This window comes from Balaenoptera acutorostrata, chromosome 14 (assembly GCF_949987535.1).
Source record: "Balaenoptera acutorostrata chromosome 14, mBalAcu1.1, whole genome shotgun sequence".
NCBI classification, from domain to species: domain Eukaryota; kingdom Metazoa; phylum Chordata; class Mammalia; order Artiodactyla; family Balaenopteridae; genus Balaenoptera; species Balaenoptera acutorostrata.
Genome location: NC_080077.1, coordinates 62,568,442 through 62,587,223, shown reverse-complemented (window position 1 = coordinate 62,587,223; position 18,782 = coordinate 62,568,442). Strand labels below are relative to the sequence as shown.

The following is an 18,782-nucleotide window of genomic DNA, read 5'->3' as shown; positions in this document are numbered from 1 at the left end:
TCTTAGATAATGCTTCTCAGGAAAAAACAGTTTCTAAGCTCAGTATCCTAAGGGTTGCCAATACTTTTGAGACGCTTTGTTATTTTTTTATGGAGAATAATAAATTGTAAATACTACCTATTTTTAATATTTAGATGTACCTTATGACTTGTACAATGCATTTCTTTAGAGATGACATCGGTGGAACAGTGGCTGAGTTTCTCAATGCCAACAAAACAGGATGTTGTCCAAGACCTAAAACATGTGGCGAAGCTGGAAGAAACCGCCCGATATACTGCTCAATAACATTCCCTAGTAACTGAGTCAAATAGGCATTTGGATTTTGAGACTGACAACACACGATACACATGCCCTACAGGAGAAAAAAAAAAGAGAGAGAAATACTAAAAGGTAAAGTTAAAAAAAAAATTTAGGAAGTTACTAATTTTGTCCCAAGCATTTATATCAGAATTTGTAACTTATCACAATCAGAGTTGTTAAGAACAACTTCCATCATCAACAGGTAATGTCTGTATGAAGCTCAGGGAGCAGCTGAGCTTGGGTAACACCTATGCAGTGGTACCTAACCAAGCATACATGTATTGGGGGCACACCCAGAGGAGGCAGGGGAGAAGAGTAGGAAGACAGATGAAGCTTCCTTCTGCCTCTCATCTTTAGAAAATTTCACCACCACACTCATCAGCTACATATATATGTACTACAAAGTTATAAAATACATTTCAGTCTATTTTTAAACTTATGGTACTGGTCATTTTGTCTGAGTAAGACTATAAAATTTATGCTAAAAATTTTCAATGTTAAGAAACATGATAAATTTTTAAAAAATAACAAAAGGAGAGAAATGCAGAAGATTAAGACTCAGAATAATGACAATTTATTTTGAGGTTTTTATATGTCAGGCACTGTGCCACATGCTTTATATTCATTATTCCATTTAAATTTTTCAAAAAACAGCCCCACTGACTTAGTGTTATTTTATCTCTGATTTTACAGCTGGAGAAATTGAGGTTTAGAGAAGTTAAAAGTTTGATCAAGGTCATACAGAACTCACAATGTCTTGTTATATGTCTGCTGATTTAATCCCTTCCATTTATATAGAAGTTAATGAGGTACTTTCATATGGACTGCAGTATTTGATACTTACAAACAAACCAACACCCTGAGGAATAAAATTTTTTTCTGCTACTATTACTAAATATTGCATTTTACTAAATAATCACCAACAGAGCAACAAATTATGCTCTACAAGTTCATTTATAATTTGGTACTTTGTGATTCACAATGTGGTTTTTCCAGAGAAATAATCAGAAATGAGTGTCATGTCTCCATTTTAACTATAAATGGTATTTACCCAATAGGAGATTTTTAAAGTTTATTTCTAATGAAGAATAGCACAGAGCTGTTAAAAACATAAGCACTTGAATAACAATTGAAAAAAAAAACACAAAAAACCAGTGGACTCTCCCACCCCTACAGAAGACAGATGAAGAAGAGGAAAAGCTCTGTTTGAGGAAAAACATGTTATATCAGAAGAAGATAAAGTAATAAATGGATACTTTTAAAAAAATTCTGAAGAGGAGAGCTTATACCTTTAAGAAATTAAAGATATAGCTCCACGTCAGTTCTGCCAAATGGATAATTTACCAAAATTTTCAACTTAGGAAGTTTATAAGAATTCTTATTAAGTGGACTATTTTGGTTTCAGAGGGCCACATGGAGCAAGCACTCCACACTGCTATTGACATAAGCAGCCACCATGGAATCTAGGAAGTATTCTATTTCTGTTACTCTACAACACTCATACTCGGCAACTTTGTGACTGGAGATCCTAAATGTTTCTAAAATCTGCTGTGCACCTGTATACCCACTGCCTTAGTTCAAAACCTTCAGATAATGAACTACTCACTACCTTCCAAGTCTCCAATCTAATCTCTACACCAACCTAACCGTTGACCAGAAACACCTTTCTAAAAGTGTAAATATGGTATGTCACTCCCACTTTTTTGCCCAAAATCCATCAACAGTCCCCATGTGTCACAAGAACAAGTCCAAACTTCTTAGTATGCCACACAAAACCCTTCACTACGTGGCCCTTCCTGTATGAGCCTCCAGCCACACCAGAATTATTTGCTTTTTCCCCATGTGTCATGTTTTCTTATAGCTTATGCCCTCTACATGCTGTTCCCTCTGACAGGAACAGTCCTTCAACTCCTACCCACACTGCTCTTTAATACCTAATATCTTTTACTACAGCTATCTTCTCTTGCATCTCCTCATCCCAGTCTGGCTGACGGGTAGCTGAGGCCTCCAAGGAAAATACTGAGCACACTGCTGGGAGTGTCTCTGATGGTTGGTCTCTTCTCTCAACTTTAAGTTTCTTGAGGGTGGAGCTTTTGCCTCTTCCATCTTTGTATTCAGAGACCAAACCAAAAGGAATTTTAAACCTGTTCAATGGAAGTGCAACATCACACATGTACATTAGGATTACAACGTATGGTTTTGATATCTGCAATTAGTAAACTGTTTTAAGGCAGGTGTCAATTTTTTTTTTTTTTTAACTTTTAAGTAGGCACACTTACTATACCTGGAGATACAAAGGAAGACTCTTCTGAATTGCAGTCAACATAGGTGTGGGCAGCTCCTTCTCTTGCTGTAATACTGTATGTGGCAGCAGTAAACAGTCTATGATCCGGAATAGTAATTTTTGGGCTTTAGAGGTGGCAAAGATCTGTGCCCATGATTTAACAAGAGTTCCTAACACAGAAGAGCAGTAAGAGAAATTATGATTATCTTCTAACCAGAAAATTTTGTCATTCCACTAAAAAAAAGTATATTTATAACACATAGGACCAAGTTAAAGTTGGCAATAGGAAGAAACATGTATTAAGAGTCAAAAGACTTATGCCAAGTATTTCGCTAAAGAGATAACTCTCTGAGTTCTGGGCCAAGAAAAACATACATTTCCTGAGCAACTGGCATTTAAAACATACACACAATGTGTGGTTATACATTATGTGAATATATAGATTGAATGTTGCAATTAACCAGATCTCTCTTTTTGCTTTGGTTGCTAGGAAACTCAGAGGCAAATTTACAGTTCAACTTTAAGAACACTGTAAGATCCTATATTATGCTTTTATGTATATATTCACTTTTCCCTGGGCTTCATCATGCTACTCTCCATTTCATTGATACCCTTATTTCTTCATATTTTACATTTAATTTACAGGCTGTCTCAACCCAGTTTGCAACAAGAAGAGGTATAACTAAATTTAATTGTTAAAGCAGGAAAAAAGATTAGCTGTAACATCTTGAAGCAATCACTTAACCTCCTGGAACTTCAGTTTTTATAAGTTTCAGTTATTTAACATGAGCAAAAAATGAATTTAAATTTTGATTCAAAAGAAGAGAAACAGACTTCTTTACTACATGAAATATATTATGGTTTCTTTGATGATGGGAGTCTGTCAATTGCTACATTTAATGATAGTAAAACTTATCAAATGAGCACCTTTTGTTTAATAAATTAAGAGCAGATATATACTTCCCTTTAGAGTATATTACTGCAATTGAGGCCTCCTTTACTGAAAAATATGAATTTAAAAGGAGATTATTAAGCACTTGTCCAAACAGCAATGGTACATGTGCTGCATAAAATTTTATATTTTATTCCATCTTAGAAAAGCAAAAAAGATGATAAAATTCAAAGTCACTTCCATAAAACAAAAAGTTTAAAATTCAAGCTCTGAAGGAAAACAAAAATATGCTTATAGAAGGATATACAGATGTTTAAAAAAAAAAAGAACCCAACTAATAATCACTTCTAAGAACAACAAACAGCAACATTAATCTTCTGTTGTAAAAGGAAATACAATAATCAATCATAAAGAAACACAATGCTCACTTAGCAATATTTTAAATAATGCTTGCTTCTCATTCTTCCAGTGAGTGAAAAATTTGAGAATGACAGCAATGTAAGAAAAGCTCACATTCTAAGCAACACTAGTATACCAGTAAGACGAACTGCCATCACCACCACCATCTGAAATGATTCATATCACTCTTAAGTGTCACACAGGTATTAACTTATAAAGAGCAAGGACCTTCCAACCCAAAATGCATCATCTACCCTTGTATTTTATCTTGTGCAATGGTTAAAACACTTTGCTGAAGACCTTAAGTTTTATGAGTTCAGAGAAAGTAGAGATGACACATTTGTTTTACTGCAACATTAAGCCCCTACTTTGAAAGTTTCAGCAAAGAACGTTCGGGTGTGTAGGGAATTAAAAATGCAAAGAAAAAGAAAATTTTTAAGTAAAAAAACTTTGAGAAAGGTTTAAATACACAGAGTAGCTTTGTAAGAAACCTAGTATTTTTCCTGGCTATGAACTATTACTTATTTACTGATAAAGCTGAAAATAGAGAAAAATTGTGGGGAACATACTCCCACAATTGAAAGAGAGCCACACTAGAATTCTTATGTATTAACTTATTTTCTACTCTATGTATATACTACGCCTTAAAAAAAAGAGAATTGGGATCATTACAATATATATTTTTAGATGTATTTATAGTTAGAAAGTAACTTTGCTCATTTAGTAACATTACAAAATGCATTATGTACTATTAGCTAGGTTTATAAAATTATTAAGTTCCAGAAATATTTATTTAGTATATGCCATCTTCTACAATGGAGAAGCTCTTTAACCACTGTATCCTCAGTTCCCAATCGAGTGCCTCACATACACTCACTAAATGTTCTTATTTGTCCAAAATACAATATGACTATGGGAATAAAAAGTTCTAAAGATACGGCCACTAACCATAAGCAAGTTTAAATTTTCGTGGGGGCACACCAAGTACACAGATAATTATAATAAGTGGTAAACTACAAAAAATGTCAGAGCAGAAGGACAGATGAAGCACAATCAGGGAGAGCAGGTCTTCCTGGGCTGGACCCTGAAGGATCATGGGTAGAATTTCAGTTACAAAGACCAAAGGGGATGAATGATCCCAAGAAAGAAGGATGATCAAAAGGAAAGGCATGGAAACAGGAAAATTAGAGATATAAAGAATGAGGGGGGGAAAAAAAAAGATATAAACAGGAGGAAAGTGGAAGATACTACTGAGAGATCAATCCTGCTTTCTCAGAAATCACCTAGCTACAGTGAAGACCCCAGACACCTTAATCTGGAGGGGTTTTGTCAACAGTTCGCACCTCCCACTAGCGGCCTTGCAAGCGAACAGCAGAGGCATCTTCAGGGAGGAGTCGGCCAGGAGAGCAAAGCACAGTGTTTCTGTGGTTAGCTCTCTTTCCCTCAGGTGGATGTGATATCCCAACCCCAGCACACCTAGAAGAGGTTCTAACTCTCAAAAGTTTATATTTGCTCTTTCTCTATTTTGTTCTAAACTTTGTACATGTATAAGACAGTAAATTATCTGTTCCAAATTTCTGCTGACTAAACGGGTAACACTGTAGCAGTGTACTCTTTTCCCAGTCTCTGAGATCTAGACAAAGGGAAAGAATACAGTATCCACCTGCCACTAAATCAAAAAATCAACCATATAACAAAACAAAGAAGGCCCTCAATTCTTCATAAGGAGAATTTTGTCCCGGGTCTATGTATCACCAATCCAAATGATTTTGCAGCTCCTGATAAGACAATCACATATTTTGTAAAATACAGACATACTTCTGAAATCATACATTTAGCTTAGCAAAAATCTAATAGCAACTAATAAATTATAAGCTTAAATGCTATGGACCTAGAGTCTGTCATACAGAGTGAAGTAGGTCAGAAAGAGAACAACAAATACCGTATGCTAACACATATATATGGAATCTAAAAAAAAAAGGTCGTGAAGAACCTAGGGGCAGGATGGGAATAAAGACGCAGACCTACTAGAGAATGGACTTGAGGACACGGGGAGGGGGAAGGGTAAGCTGGGACAAAGTGAGAGAGTGGCATGGCCATATATACACTACCAAATGTAAAACCGATAGCTAGTGGGAAGCAGCCGCATAGCACAGGGAGATCAGCTCTGTGCTTTGTGACCACCTAGAGGGGTGGGATAGGGAGGGTGCGAGGGAAGGAGACGCAAGAGGGAAGAGATATGGGGCTATATGTATATGTATAGCTGATTCACTTTGTTATAAAGCAGAAACTAACACACCACTGAAAAGCAATTATACTCCAATAAAGATATTAAAAAAAAAAGCTTAAATGCTGAAATACATGTTAATCTACATCTTACTAAATTAAATTTATAATAAATTCTCATTTGTTTCTTTAAAATTAAAATGACCGAATTGCTACTACTGCTTTCACTACATTCTACATCATCCATATTTACACATTTTCACATTCTCCTTTATCTTTCACAACAAAGATAAAAGGTTTCAGACAGCTCAAATCAGGTTTATTCATATGTTCACAAGATCAAAGGGAACAGATATAAGGTTTTGGCCACAGAGAAAAAAAAAAAAACTTAAATTCTGTATAAAAACATCTAAGGAAATCCTTCTCATTTCCCTTTATCCAGTCCCTATTTTTGGTTAGCAACATGGTTTTAGTGAACAAAGATATTCAAATTACTGACTTCCTAAAGAAGAATGAACTCTGTTGTTATAGAACAGACACATTCTTTCTGAAAGAAGAAAACATAGTATTGTGAGAAACAAGATTTGAAGCATATGTATCTTTAGTGCTGTAATAAATCCTTTCCTGACCTCCTTCATACAGAGCAGACCATAAAAACAGAAGAAAGTGATGGCTTTCTGATGTTTTAAATTCTAACAAAGCATAGGTAAGTACTGAAAAAAGGTCCATTTTAATTATGCAGGCATTCCCAATGTTAGTGATTCACAATAGACTATTGGTAGCAAACTGGAGTTGGTATATTTTCTGTATTGATCATAATTAATTTTAATATTAACCAAGCATAACAAGAAAAGTTCTGAAAGGAGGTGGGGCAAGACAGAGATACACTTGAAAGCCAACATGAATTATTTTAAACTAAATCACTGTCTTTCAGATCATTCTTAAGACTGTACAGACAGCAGTGATTTAGCTAGTATGTTAGTATATTCCTATCCATCACGATACTATAGGCTCAACCTAGGGAAGTTTTAATAATGTCAGGAATACATACCCATCATCGTATAAGTCAGCTGCAGACCTGCACTGGAAATTTTTTTTCCCAAATAAGGTTTTATATATTTTAATATTTCACCAAGGTATTCTAAGGACTTTGTGACCATGGCAGATTTATCAGAAAGTGTCTGCAGATTCCCGTAAGTTATACCAACAGCCTATAAATAAGGGAAAACATGATTTAGCATTCCAAGTTTTATATAATACAGATTTTGAAAAATAAAGATAATTTCTCTTTCTACACACACACGTGTGCACACACATCCCTTACATTTAAGTCTTCATCCTTAACTTTCCAATAAATGTTCATAGCAATTAAAATCCAGGTAAAAAGAATTATCTTGCCTTTTATAATTAAAATAAAGGTTAAAGGAAAAATAAAAAATCAGTTCACCAATAATTATGAGTCAGCAAAGTATTAGTAAAAGATACATGGAACTGATATACAAGAAGCTTATAACCAAATCACATCAAGCATTCCAAACAGGTTGGCTCACCATATCTCTGGGACACGACTGGGAATTCTAAATCCCCAAATTCCTACAAAAAAGACCTACAGATGAGGTTAACAGACTCTTACAAGTGAGACCTCCATAAATAAAGTTCAGCTTTATGATATGAATTGATTTTTTTTCCTAGAATTTTCTTTATAAGCCATTAGATGCCAGCTTAACTTTCTCAGAGGAAAAAAAGGATGAGATACAAAGGGTAGAAATGGCAAAATGGGGAGGCTGAGGAGAGAAATGTGAGGTGAGGTAGTAGAGAATAATGGTGAAGTGAGAAGAGGAAGGGAAATAAATGAGAGGATTAATTGAGGGAAGGTGAGAATAAGCAAGAGTTGAGAAGTCACGAGAAGAATCAAGAGATATGGGGATATAATGTATAGCTGATTCACTTTGTTATAAAGCAGAAACTAACACACCATTGTAAAGCAATTATACTCCAATAAAGATGTGAAAAAAAAAGAATCAAGAGAAAACTGGCTAGAGATGGGTTAGAAGGTTTGAGGAGAGTAGTAAAGTTTCCAAGCCATTATTGGGAACTTAACAATGAATTTCAATTACCCAAATTGGACCATGAATGGCACCAGTATGCACGGTTATGTGATTTTTCTCCTGCAGCTCTCAGGAAATAACACAAAGGAAAGAAGGCAGGTGGTTGTACCGATCCAAAGTTGAAGATTTGCAGGTGTAACGATAAGACAAAGGATGGAAGATTGTGAGTGTGTTGGTTAAGAGTAGTTGAAGTGAGGCCTCCAAGGGGTTTAGTTAAGGTAGATAAGGAAGAAAGTGAGACCTTGACAGAATGTTGCGCTTGGAGAAAAGGGAGAGGAAGGTCATGATGAAGTCATTCAGAGAAATGGAAGGAAGGCAGTGATAGTCAATGAGCTTTCAGATGCTCCAAGTGATGCCATGGTTCAATGATTAGTCATGGCAGTAGGTGGATGACAGCAGAAGTGAAGATCACTGAAAGACTATTGGAGAAGTTTTGAAATGAGGGCTCAAGATAAGTTATCCAAGGTGATATTAAAGTTAGCCATGGTGATGATAAAATGTAGAATGGAGGAAAAGATAAGGAACCTAGTGAACTTGAACGATTGGGAGGTAGACAGTTGAGAATAAGAGATATACTTGATGAATCCCCTTTTCCATTTAGCTCTCTGCCCTTGCTTCTCTATACTTCTTTCCCTAGACCAGAAATTCTCAAACTTTTTGTCTCAGTTCCCTTCTACACACTTAAAAATTGAGGATCTGAAAGAGCTTATCATTTGGGCTATATCTATTGATATTTATTATATTACAAATTGCAATAGAAAAATTTAATTTATTCATTTAAAAAAATAATAAACATTATGTTAATATAAGTCATATATTTTTGGTGAAAAATAACTTTCTTTTCCAAAACAAACCAAAAAAATATACGAGAAGTGGCATTTTTTTTACATCTTTGCAAATCTCTTTAATGTCTAGCTTAAGAGAAGACAGTTACATTCTCATATCTGCTTCTGCATACAAGTTGTTGCAATATGTTGCAGATAAGAACAGTTAAGTCAATATTTCTGTCAATATTAGAAAATTAAGAAAGACATACATATTTAACCCATACATCAAACAAGAGATCACAATGGAAATTGAAAAATATTCTAAAATACAAAATAATGAAAATATTGCAAATAAATCTTGTGGGATGAAGTTAAATTTGTGCTAAATGAAGAATTTATAGTCTTCAATTCAGATATTACAAAGAACAAGCCTCTGAAAATAAATTTTCTAAGTACAAATATAAGATAGAAAAAGAACAGTAAAGTAGAAGAGTGAAAAATCATAAAAATAAGAGCAAAAAAAAAAACCAATTAAGTCTCACAAATATACGTAGCTGGAAGAGGAAAAAGTATTTTAATAAATTTTTCAGATAATTGTGGGAATTCCTCTTTGATATTACACCAAAACTTGACAAGTGGTATTTCTTAAAGGTTAGTTGTAATACAGAATCCAAAATCATGTCAATGAACGTTCTGTTCTCTGCTACGTTATAAGCCATTGGTCTGTCTTGTGCTTTGAATGAATGTTTTCCACACATGCATACTTTCTAAAAAGCCTGTACTTGTTATCTGAAAAATTTAGTTCATTTAGTTATACAGCTTCCCAATTTGGACAACACATTTCATTGTCCATATTTTTAAAATATCGTATTTGTTAATATCACCAATGTTGTCAGAAAGTCTTTAATTATCAAGAAGCTCTCAAGCTCATGATGACAAATACAAATGTTCCAAAATTCTAATTTTCTTAAAAGCTCAAATTATATTATTAGCAAAAAATGCTGTCAGTTGACTTGTTTGAAGTGATAGGCTCATTTTTAAGAAAATATTTGCCAAATACCCAAGTCTGAATAACCATACTTTGTCAGTTGTTCTTTCACGGTAAAAGCGGTCAGTTCAGCTTACAACTCAATCACATAAGTGGTTCTCACTTAGACAACAATTTTGCTTTCATATGCATCAAAAGTACTTTAAATATATTTCCTATTGTCATTCACAGAATACTAAAAGGGCATGTACTCAAGGGTCAAAATTTATTAAAATTAGTAACTTTACTGCTTCATTAATGATACACTTAAGTCAAACTGGCTTTTTTCCCCCTCTGTGATTGCATGGCCTTGAAAATTATACTGACTACTAGTATAATCTTGGGCCATGGTGTTGATTTCTGCTACAGCTTTTACGCTATTTGTACAAACACCAATATAGTTTTGAGCTCACAGAACCCCTGAAAAGTATTAGTGACTCCTAGAGGTCTATGAAACAGACATTTAAGAACCAGTGCCCTAGATTTCAATATTTCTCTATGTTTAGCCTTAACCTCCCCAGACTATGAGATGTATATTTTTCAGTGCCTTGACTATCCTTACCTTCATGTCACACTATCATTTCTGTGCAGAGAAGAGTTAATATAGCAGGTCCCAATGTCATTACCCTTAAGAAGCCTATTTGCAAGGTTGGTCCTTGGTTGGTTTTTGGACCCTTAGATTTTTCCCATCATTCCCCAATAAGAATGGCTCACTGTGCCTAAACAGTTTGTGCAACCAATACAGTTTATGCTGAATATCTGCTTTCCTTCTGGGAGTCCGGATTTTTAAAAGTGCCAGACAAACAGGTCCTAGATGACCAGCCCCCATTAAAAACTCTGGGCACTGAGTCACTAATGAGCTCCCCTGGTTGACAGATTTCATAGGTGTTGTCCCAATTCCTTGCTGGGAGAATTAAGCATGTCCAGTGTAATATCACTGTAAGAGGACTCTTGGAAGCTGTGCCTGGTTTCTCCAGACTTCACCCATGCACTTTTTCTCTGTTGACTGTACTTTGAAACCTTTCACTATAATAAGTCATAGATGTAAGTACAACTATATGCTGAGTTCTGTGAGTCCTCCTAGTGAATCATAATAGCACCTGGGGTGGGGTGACCATGAGCACCCCTGACACAACCACAAACTAAACAGGTTTAAAATTGGACTTCTCACCTACTTCTGCCCCACTCTAAATCATGATGTTCCTATTTCTCCTTAAGGTCATCATTTTTCTGGTTAAACACAGTATTTATTTCATAATCATTCAAAAATCGCATAGTGCAATCTTCAATTCCTCCTAAACTCACTAGCTTCTGGTCATTAGTGCTCCTGCACCTTTAATTTACTCTATTGTTACCAATTTTCTTAAAGTCATTTGATCAAATCAGACCTACTTAAAAATTTATAAAGCCTGTTCACAGGATAAAATTTAACTTCTTATACCAAGATGCTCTGAATTCTTAACCTACTGATTGACCTATCAACTAACTGACACTTAGCATATACTGTCTTATATTATTATTTTAGCCTTTGTGTATGTCTTGTATTCTCAGACAAGTAAAAGTTTTCTAAGATCAAGGACTAGTTCATTTGGTTCTTCAAATCCCCAAGAAATCCTCACATAAGTCTATCTAGAATTTAGCAAACAACTATTATTTAGTGAGTAGTTAAAAAGCAATTAATTTGGGTAGGATTAAATTAGGAGAGCCTTCAAAAACGATCAGTGTAGTGCATGACTTCTACTTCCCTTTCTGGTCCAGTATGGTCCCCAGCATAGGTGTTTAATTAATTACAGATGGAGATCCAATCAACAGCTAAATAAAAGGCCCCAGAGAAATATGTATTTTATATCTACATCTACTATTACGAAATATTTTTAGGATTTATATGACATCTCTAACTGTAACAACTGTACTTTAACTTAATGAAAACCAATGGAAGAATTCACATTTATGGAAAGAGCTTATGGATTGTAAGGATCTTCGTTGCAGTTAATACCAACTACTCTGTGGGAAAATAAACTAAGTTTTACTGTGAATAGCTTACAAAAACACTAATCCAAGCACATTAATGACCTCAGTTAGGCTATAAAACAAAGACTATTACATAAGACAGATTCCTACAAAATTAATAATTAAAAATACAATGTTGAATGGGACTATTTATTACAGAGGCAAAATAAAACAAATGGATTGGTTTTTAAATCCCCAACCATGCTATGATATGAAGTAGTTGGTGCTTATGCTGAATACACTAAAATTTTACTGTAAAATTTACACTGTTCATTACAGGGTGGTAAACATTAAGTTGGAACTATTATGGACCATATACAAGGAAATTTAAGTACCTGAAGAACATTGTTATCTAACAATGTCAGCAATAAGATACTCCTACAATTTAGATCAGACTTGGAGTTAAGGCTTTTATGTGGCATTCTTTACTCTTATTATTTTTTATTACACGTAATTCTTCTGCTGTCCTGAAGAGTGAGTTGTGCTATATCTTAGATTCACATTTTTATTCCTCCAGAATTTTATAATAGCGGCAACCAGTAATATGATTCAATTTAAAATAATTCATTTTATGGAAAAACTTTATGAACACTTCAAGATTTTTGGAAAAATAATTGTAACTGATCTGAACAATTATATTAATGAATAAAAAATACCTCGAGGAACACAACAAGTGCTTTTTTAGGGCCTTCTTGGATAGGTAAATATTCAACTTGAGCCTTTGAGAGAATATTCTTTACTTCTGAGAGTTTAAATAGCAACCTTGTCAGTTCAGCCAACTGTTCCATGTAGTCTTTTTCTGTTAAAATAAAATATTTGTATGTTTATAAATTTATGTTTTTTATATATTTTATATATACATACACACACACACACACACACACACACACACACACATATATGGAAGAACAGGGAATGTATCATTCTTCATTTATGACAATGCTTTCTTTTAAAATTAAAATTTCCACATTATTAAAAACTTCTAAGTTTCTCTCACTATGGGAAGGCTTTATTTAAAAACAAACAAATGAATACTTGTGAACGTCCTACTCCCAAAAGCTATTCATGTAAAGCCAACTGATGTAATAATATATGAAAGTAAATTTGGAGCATTTTTTCAGTCCATCCTTTGTGAGATTTATGAATGGCCATAAACAATAGGTTTAGGATAAGGCATGCCCTACAGACAATCAGAACTGTATGGGATATTAAAAACAAAAAAATTACAAGGAAATGGGATGAAATTATTCATAATTGGATATTTTTCTTTATAGGGTGTTAACAGTGCGATATTTGGTTATTTACTTCATATTTCCACTTTTTTTTGTGATCAGTTTCTTCAAGGTAAAAAAATAGCTCGTCATTTGAGAGCAAAGTTTTGTTCCTAGCTTCCAAGGAAACAAGTTGTTTTATCTTTATAGGAGAGAAATTTGTCATATACAGTAACGGGAAAATATCAAGAAAAAGAAACAGGCTGCAAAAGGAAATAAATTTCTGTTCATATTAACGCCTATTTACAAATATATTTTTTATCTTTCCTATTAATTTACATAATGAAACAGGAAATTTTAAACATACTTAGCTATCTAAAAAGCAAAACACCTGCAATACTTACCAACTGCCTGTTCAGTATTTAAATCAATGAACGAGTCATCTGGCACATAAAGGTTTTTTATATACATTTGCAAAATGCAACGGATCCATGATCTTATAGTTAGGGCTTGAAAAGATACACAGCCTGAATGAGAAAGTGCTTCACATAACATGCTGTAAAAATAAGTTGATGGATATTAAAAAGAGAAACCAAAACAAAACCCTGACAATGTATTCCCTGAGTACAGAGATTCAGAAATAAAGGAAAACATTCTAATATCCCCCAGTTCTTGGCCTCACTTATTTTACAGACAAACACACTAATGCAGACATGCATTGCTGAAAATAAACTCTACAGATACACACAAAATGATATTTTAGACAAATATTCTTGCTTTCATTTGTAATGTCCTAGTTTTTAATTTTTCTTTTCTCACTGATGGCATACATATAGGCTAATGCCAAAGGAGAAAGGGAAAGAAGAACATGGTTAAAATTAGAAAAACAAGGAAGGGGATTAACTAGCTAGGTGAGATAATACTAAAGGAAGTGTCAAGTACAATAAAAAACAGTGGCCCTTAAAGTAAACAGAGAAGAGGTCATGACCAAGATAAAAGGTAAAAAGACAAAATACATTTCTATGTGGCTCTCCTGACCAATCCCGTTCCCATCTCTTCCTTTCCTGCTCCCCCACCTCACAGGAGTCATTATTAAGGAATTCCAAAATAACATCTGAATGAGATTTAAAAAAAAGTTATCTTGCAAAGTCAAAGGCCTGGTTAAATCTGACTTCTAATCATTTTATAAGTGAGGATAGAGAGAATGAGGATGGTCTTAACATAATTATAAATGTTATGTAAAGTTAGACACTTGAAAAATACATATAAATCATAACTCTAAAAATACTGTTTTGAAATACTTTGAATATAAGTTATCATAAAGAGAACACAAAACAGAAGAACTCAGTTGGGTCATTTATTACTTACACAGCCTTCCCAACGTTACTTACCATCTTTGCATTTCAGTTCCTTCAACTGTGACTAACACACAATATTATTTTAAAAACTGAAATCCTTTCAGATAATTTCAGCAAAAGTATTTAATAAATAATATAAATAAATGTTTGTTGTTATTAAAGAATTCTTAAGCTGGAAGGGATCCTGAAAGTAATCTAATTGAAGGTGAACTCCCTTACTTTACAACTGAAAGCCAGTGAGAAAATGATTAATGACTCTGCTTAATGAACTTCCTTTTGAGAAGAATACCTCTCTTCATTTTCACTGACTGGCAGCTGGGATCAGACCTACACCGGTCTCTTAGGTTTGTGTATTTATTTTATTTTCCCTCATCTTGATATTCTTATTTGAATTGTCCTGATTATTCTATACTATTTCTATTATCTATTGCATATTTTTTCTGTTGGGGTTCCTCAGATCTCTTATGTAATATGGCAGGAGACACTTAAAGATACGGAAACCAAAGTTCAGGGCGGGGAAGTCTCTTGTTCATGACTACACAAAAGTCAAAGCTTTAAACATCTAGCTGTGAAGAGGAAAGCTATCATTAAATCTAAAACTACAGTAATATAAGTGTCTTACAGATTCAGCAATATTAATTGTATAATTTCTTTCACAATGGTGAGTGAAGAAAGGTCATTTCAGGATGAGGATAAGGCAGTACTACAAAAACCGTTTTGACAAAACAGCAGCAACACTGTTTTAAGAAAGCTTTCCTACTATTAATACTGTCAAAATGCTGATACACAGAAAAGCAACAAACTGCCCAAGTGAGAGTATATATAGTAAAGATCAGTTTTTATTGTGAAAATTCTTACCTTCCTAGTGAACTCATCTATCGCGGGCTTACATTAATGTGCATACCTGAAATAAAAACACTTACCTATTTTGTAGGAAATGACTTAAATATCTGGCTACAACTTGGGGCCAGACGATATCATCCCAACCAAAAAGTTGTATCATTGATGTAACTGGCTGAGGCTGAAGATCTGATGGAGCTGTGCTGGGCAAGTCCATTGCCAGCAAAGTAAAATCTGGATTTAAAATGAGAAAAACTCACAGTGAGAATTTTTTAACACTCCCCCCAAAATTATATCAAGAGTGATTTAAAAAAAATCAGCACTAAATATAGTAAAATGTCACATTTTAGAAATGTACAACAGAAAGCTAAAACTGAACTAAATTCATGTTGTTGAAGAAATTTCTGTGGTGATCATCTGGATCTCCAAGAAAGGGTCTAGAATAATCTATCTCAGCATCATCATGATGAATCAATAATGGCCCCCTCAAATGGCAAATTCTACACCTGATGTCTCTGCTTATGTGACTCTCTCATTCAAAAGACCCATTACAAAAATTATTTCTAGCATCCACTCTTCTCCAATTGAGTTAATTTACTCATCACCTGCCACAGACAGAGTTCTTCCTCACCTTGGACACTGGACATTCTCTTCTAGTAAAAAGTGATCTCCTACAATCAATCAATGATACTCCACTTCCCTCAGAACTCACAAAGCCTAGGAACTAGAATTCCTTAGGTCACCATGGTAAACAAATGTACTTTATTTTGTGATTTCCTGGGATTCCCCAACTTAATTTGCACTACATCACTATATGTTTATCAATAAATTGCTTCTTAAGCACTGCCTCCTATGCAGCTCTCTCAAATGGTGGCTATTTATTCTCCCACACTCTCGTACACTGGACCCACATAAGGTGAGCTTACTTCTTGGCCCACATTGCTGCTTCTATACCATTCTCCCTTCCCCCTCCCTTTGGCTTTGAGTCTTAGGTCATCAGATTAGGTCACCAGCACTAACTCTCCTTGTTGCATTTGTCTACCATTTCCTCCTTCACCTCCTCTCATCCGTTGAAGATCTTAGCTCACTATCATCCTTTCTAACTGCACTCCTGTCATAGTCCTTGATGATTTTTTCTTCCAATCTCCTGGCACTGAACTCCTCTCCTACAGTGAGTCTATCTTCCATTCTACTTTAGCCATTCACTCCCATGGTGATACAGAGACCTTGGCACTACCCATAAGTACAATCTCACCATAATTTCCACTTTGAAGACCCCTTTCTGGCATCGAACTACCTTTCCAACTCTCCTCCTCTAGGTTCCCAAATCCAACAATCCTTTGATTCCACCAGGACCTACAATTCATTGATCCTGCAAGTTTTCCCCTTCCTTCCCCTTTTTAGGCAGCTTGATTACATGGTCCATTATTATACTGATTTTCATATACCATCAACTCCCTTGCTTCTTACTTGATTTTTTATACTTGCCTGGAAAAAACACCATCAGTTTAATTACACCCTTGGTCTTCTCCCCACATGCACCTACACCAGTATAAATGGCTGGTGAGCAACCATGCTGACTGATCTCACTTCAGGTTTATGACTACAAACTTTAGTGGACTCTTAGAGCTGGCCATCATTTCTACCACATTTCTCTAGTCCATTCAGTCTTTTACTCTCCTAGGGGATTATTGCATACCTTCTTTCCTCGCTCCGTCATAAGCCAGCATCTCCTCCCCATCTTCACTTTCAGCTAATGACCTTACTACTTCACAGAGCAATGAGAAACGTCAGAGGAGAACCACCACATCTACCCAGCAACCTCCACCTGGGCCCACTTACTCTGCCTTCTCTTCTGCTACTACAGGATATCTGAGGCCAAGTCCTCTATGGCATCCCCCTTTCTCTTGGGCATTAAAACACAAGTGAGTCTCTTGCCACATCAAGTTTTCCCTTACTCCTAAACATTCCTGTCAGCATTATAAATATGCTGAAATTTCCCCCATGTTATTAGAAAATAATCTCTGACCCCACTTCCCTCTCCAGCTAACATCCCCATTTTTCTACTTCTCTTAGACAGTGATACTCAAAAAGATTTACTACATTTGTAGTCAGCGATTCCTCTTCTCACATTTTCTCTTGGATATCTTCCATAAGGCCTTTGTCTCTACCCACTACAGCAAAACTGCTCTTGAAGGTCACCAGTGACCTCCATCCTACTAAATCCAAGGACCGATTCTCAGGCCTCATCCTATTTGACCCATTAACTGCATGTGAAGTGTTGATAACTGCTCCTTCCTTGAAAAGCTCTGTCATTTGGTTTCCAGGGCACTATACTGTCTTGGTTTTCATCTCACCTCACTGGTATTCCTTTGAAGTCTCCTTTCTTGGTTCCTCTTTATCCTACAAATCTGAACATGGGAATATCCTAGGGCCCTATCCTCAAACTTCTCTTTTTACTGGTACTTACTCTATTAGTAGTCTCATACAGTTCATAGCTTTAAAGACTATTTATACATACATAGTTTCCAAATTTAAATCTCTAGCTTAGACCTCTTCCCTGAACCCTAGGTTCATTATCCAGAGGTCTAACTCAACATCCCTACTTGGATTTTAATGGACATATTAAAAAAAAAATGTCCAAAATCAAAATCCTAGTCTTCACTCACAAAATCTGCTCCTGCCACAATCTTCCTCATCTCAAACAAGGGGTTCTTCCTTTATCTGTTTTGCTTACCATATCATACCCACTTAGAAAATTCTGTCAGCTCTACCTTCAGATTGGAAATCTGGCCACTTCTCACCACTTCTACTGCTACCACTGTAGCCCAAGGTGCCCACCTCTGAGCTGTTACAATAGTTCCCTACACGGCCTCCCCACCTCCCGATAGTCTATTCTCCAGCCAGCAGCCAAAGGGATCATATCACTCCTCTGCTCAAGACTTCCCAACAGCTTCTAATCTCAGGGTAAAAGCAAAAGTCTTCACAGCTACGTACAAGGCAGAACACAAAGTAGTTCTCCATAACTGCCTGACCACATCTCTGACCACTCTTACTCCTTTTCTTATTCCACGAGAGCTTTGACGGCTTCCTGTAGTTCCTCAAACACACCAGACACACTCTTGCCTCTGGACTTCTGCATAGCTGCATATCTCACCTCCTTCATGTCTTTGCTCAAATGGTACTTACACAGGTTTTCCTGACAATTCTGTTTAAAATTATAACTTGCCTCTAGCTTTCCCTATCCCTATCCTTTTCTATATTTTAATTTTTCTCCACAGCACTTATCACCATCTGACATATTACACATTTTACCTACTGATTTATTTATGTTCTCTCCCCGCCACTAGACTATAAGCT

General features: G+C 35.3%; 1 protein-coding gene across 2 annotated transcripts in view; it reads right to left on the bottom strand.

Annotated features, from left to right (window-relative positions):
* The window catches only part of MMS22L (MMS22 like, DNA repair protein), a 138,348-nt gene that overhangs the window by 19,736 nt on the left and 99,830 nt on the right, over positions 1-18,782 (bottom strand). For both annotated transcript variants that reach the window (XM_057527910.1, XM_007169668.2), the window contains 6 exons: positions 15,506-15,656; positions 13,629-13,780; positions 12,670-12,812; positions 7,153-7,312; positions 2,585-2,754; positions 141-352 (listed from right to left, as the gene is read on the bottom strand). In XM_057527910.1, coding sequence (XP_057383893.1) covers positions 141-352; positions 2,585-2,754; positions 7,153-7,312; positions 12,670-12,812; positions 13,629-13,780; positions 15,506-15,656 — 988 coding nt within the window. The remainder of the gene's footprint in view (positions 1-140; positions 353-2,584; positions 2,755-7,152; positions 7,313-12,669; positions 12,813-13,628; positions 13,781-15,505; positions 15,657-18,782) is intronic.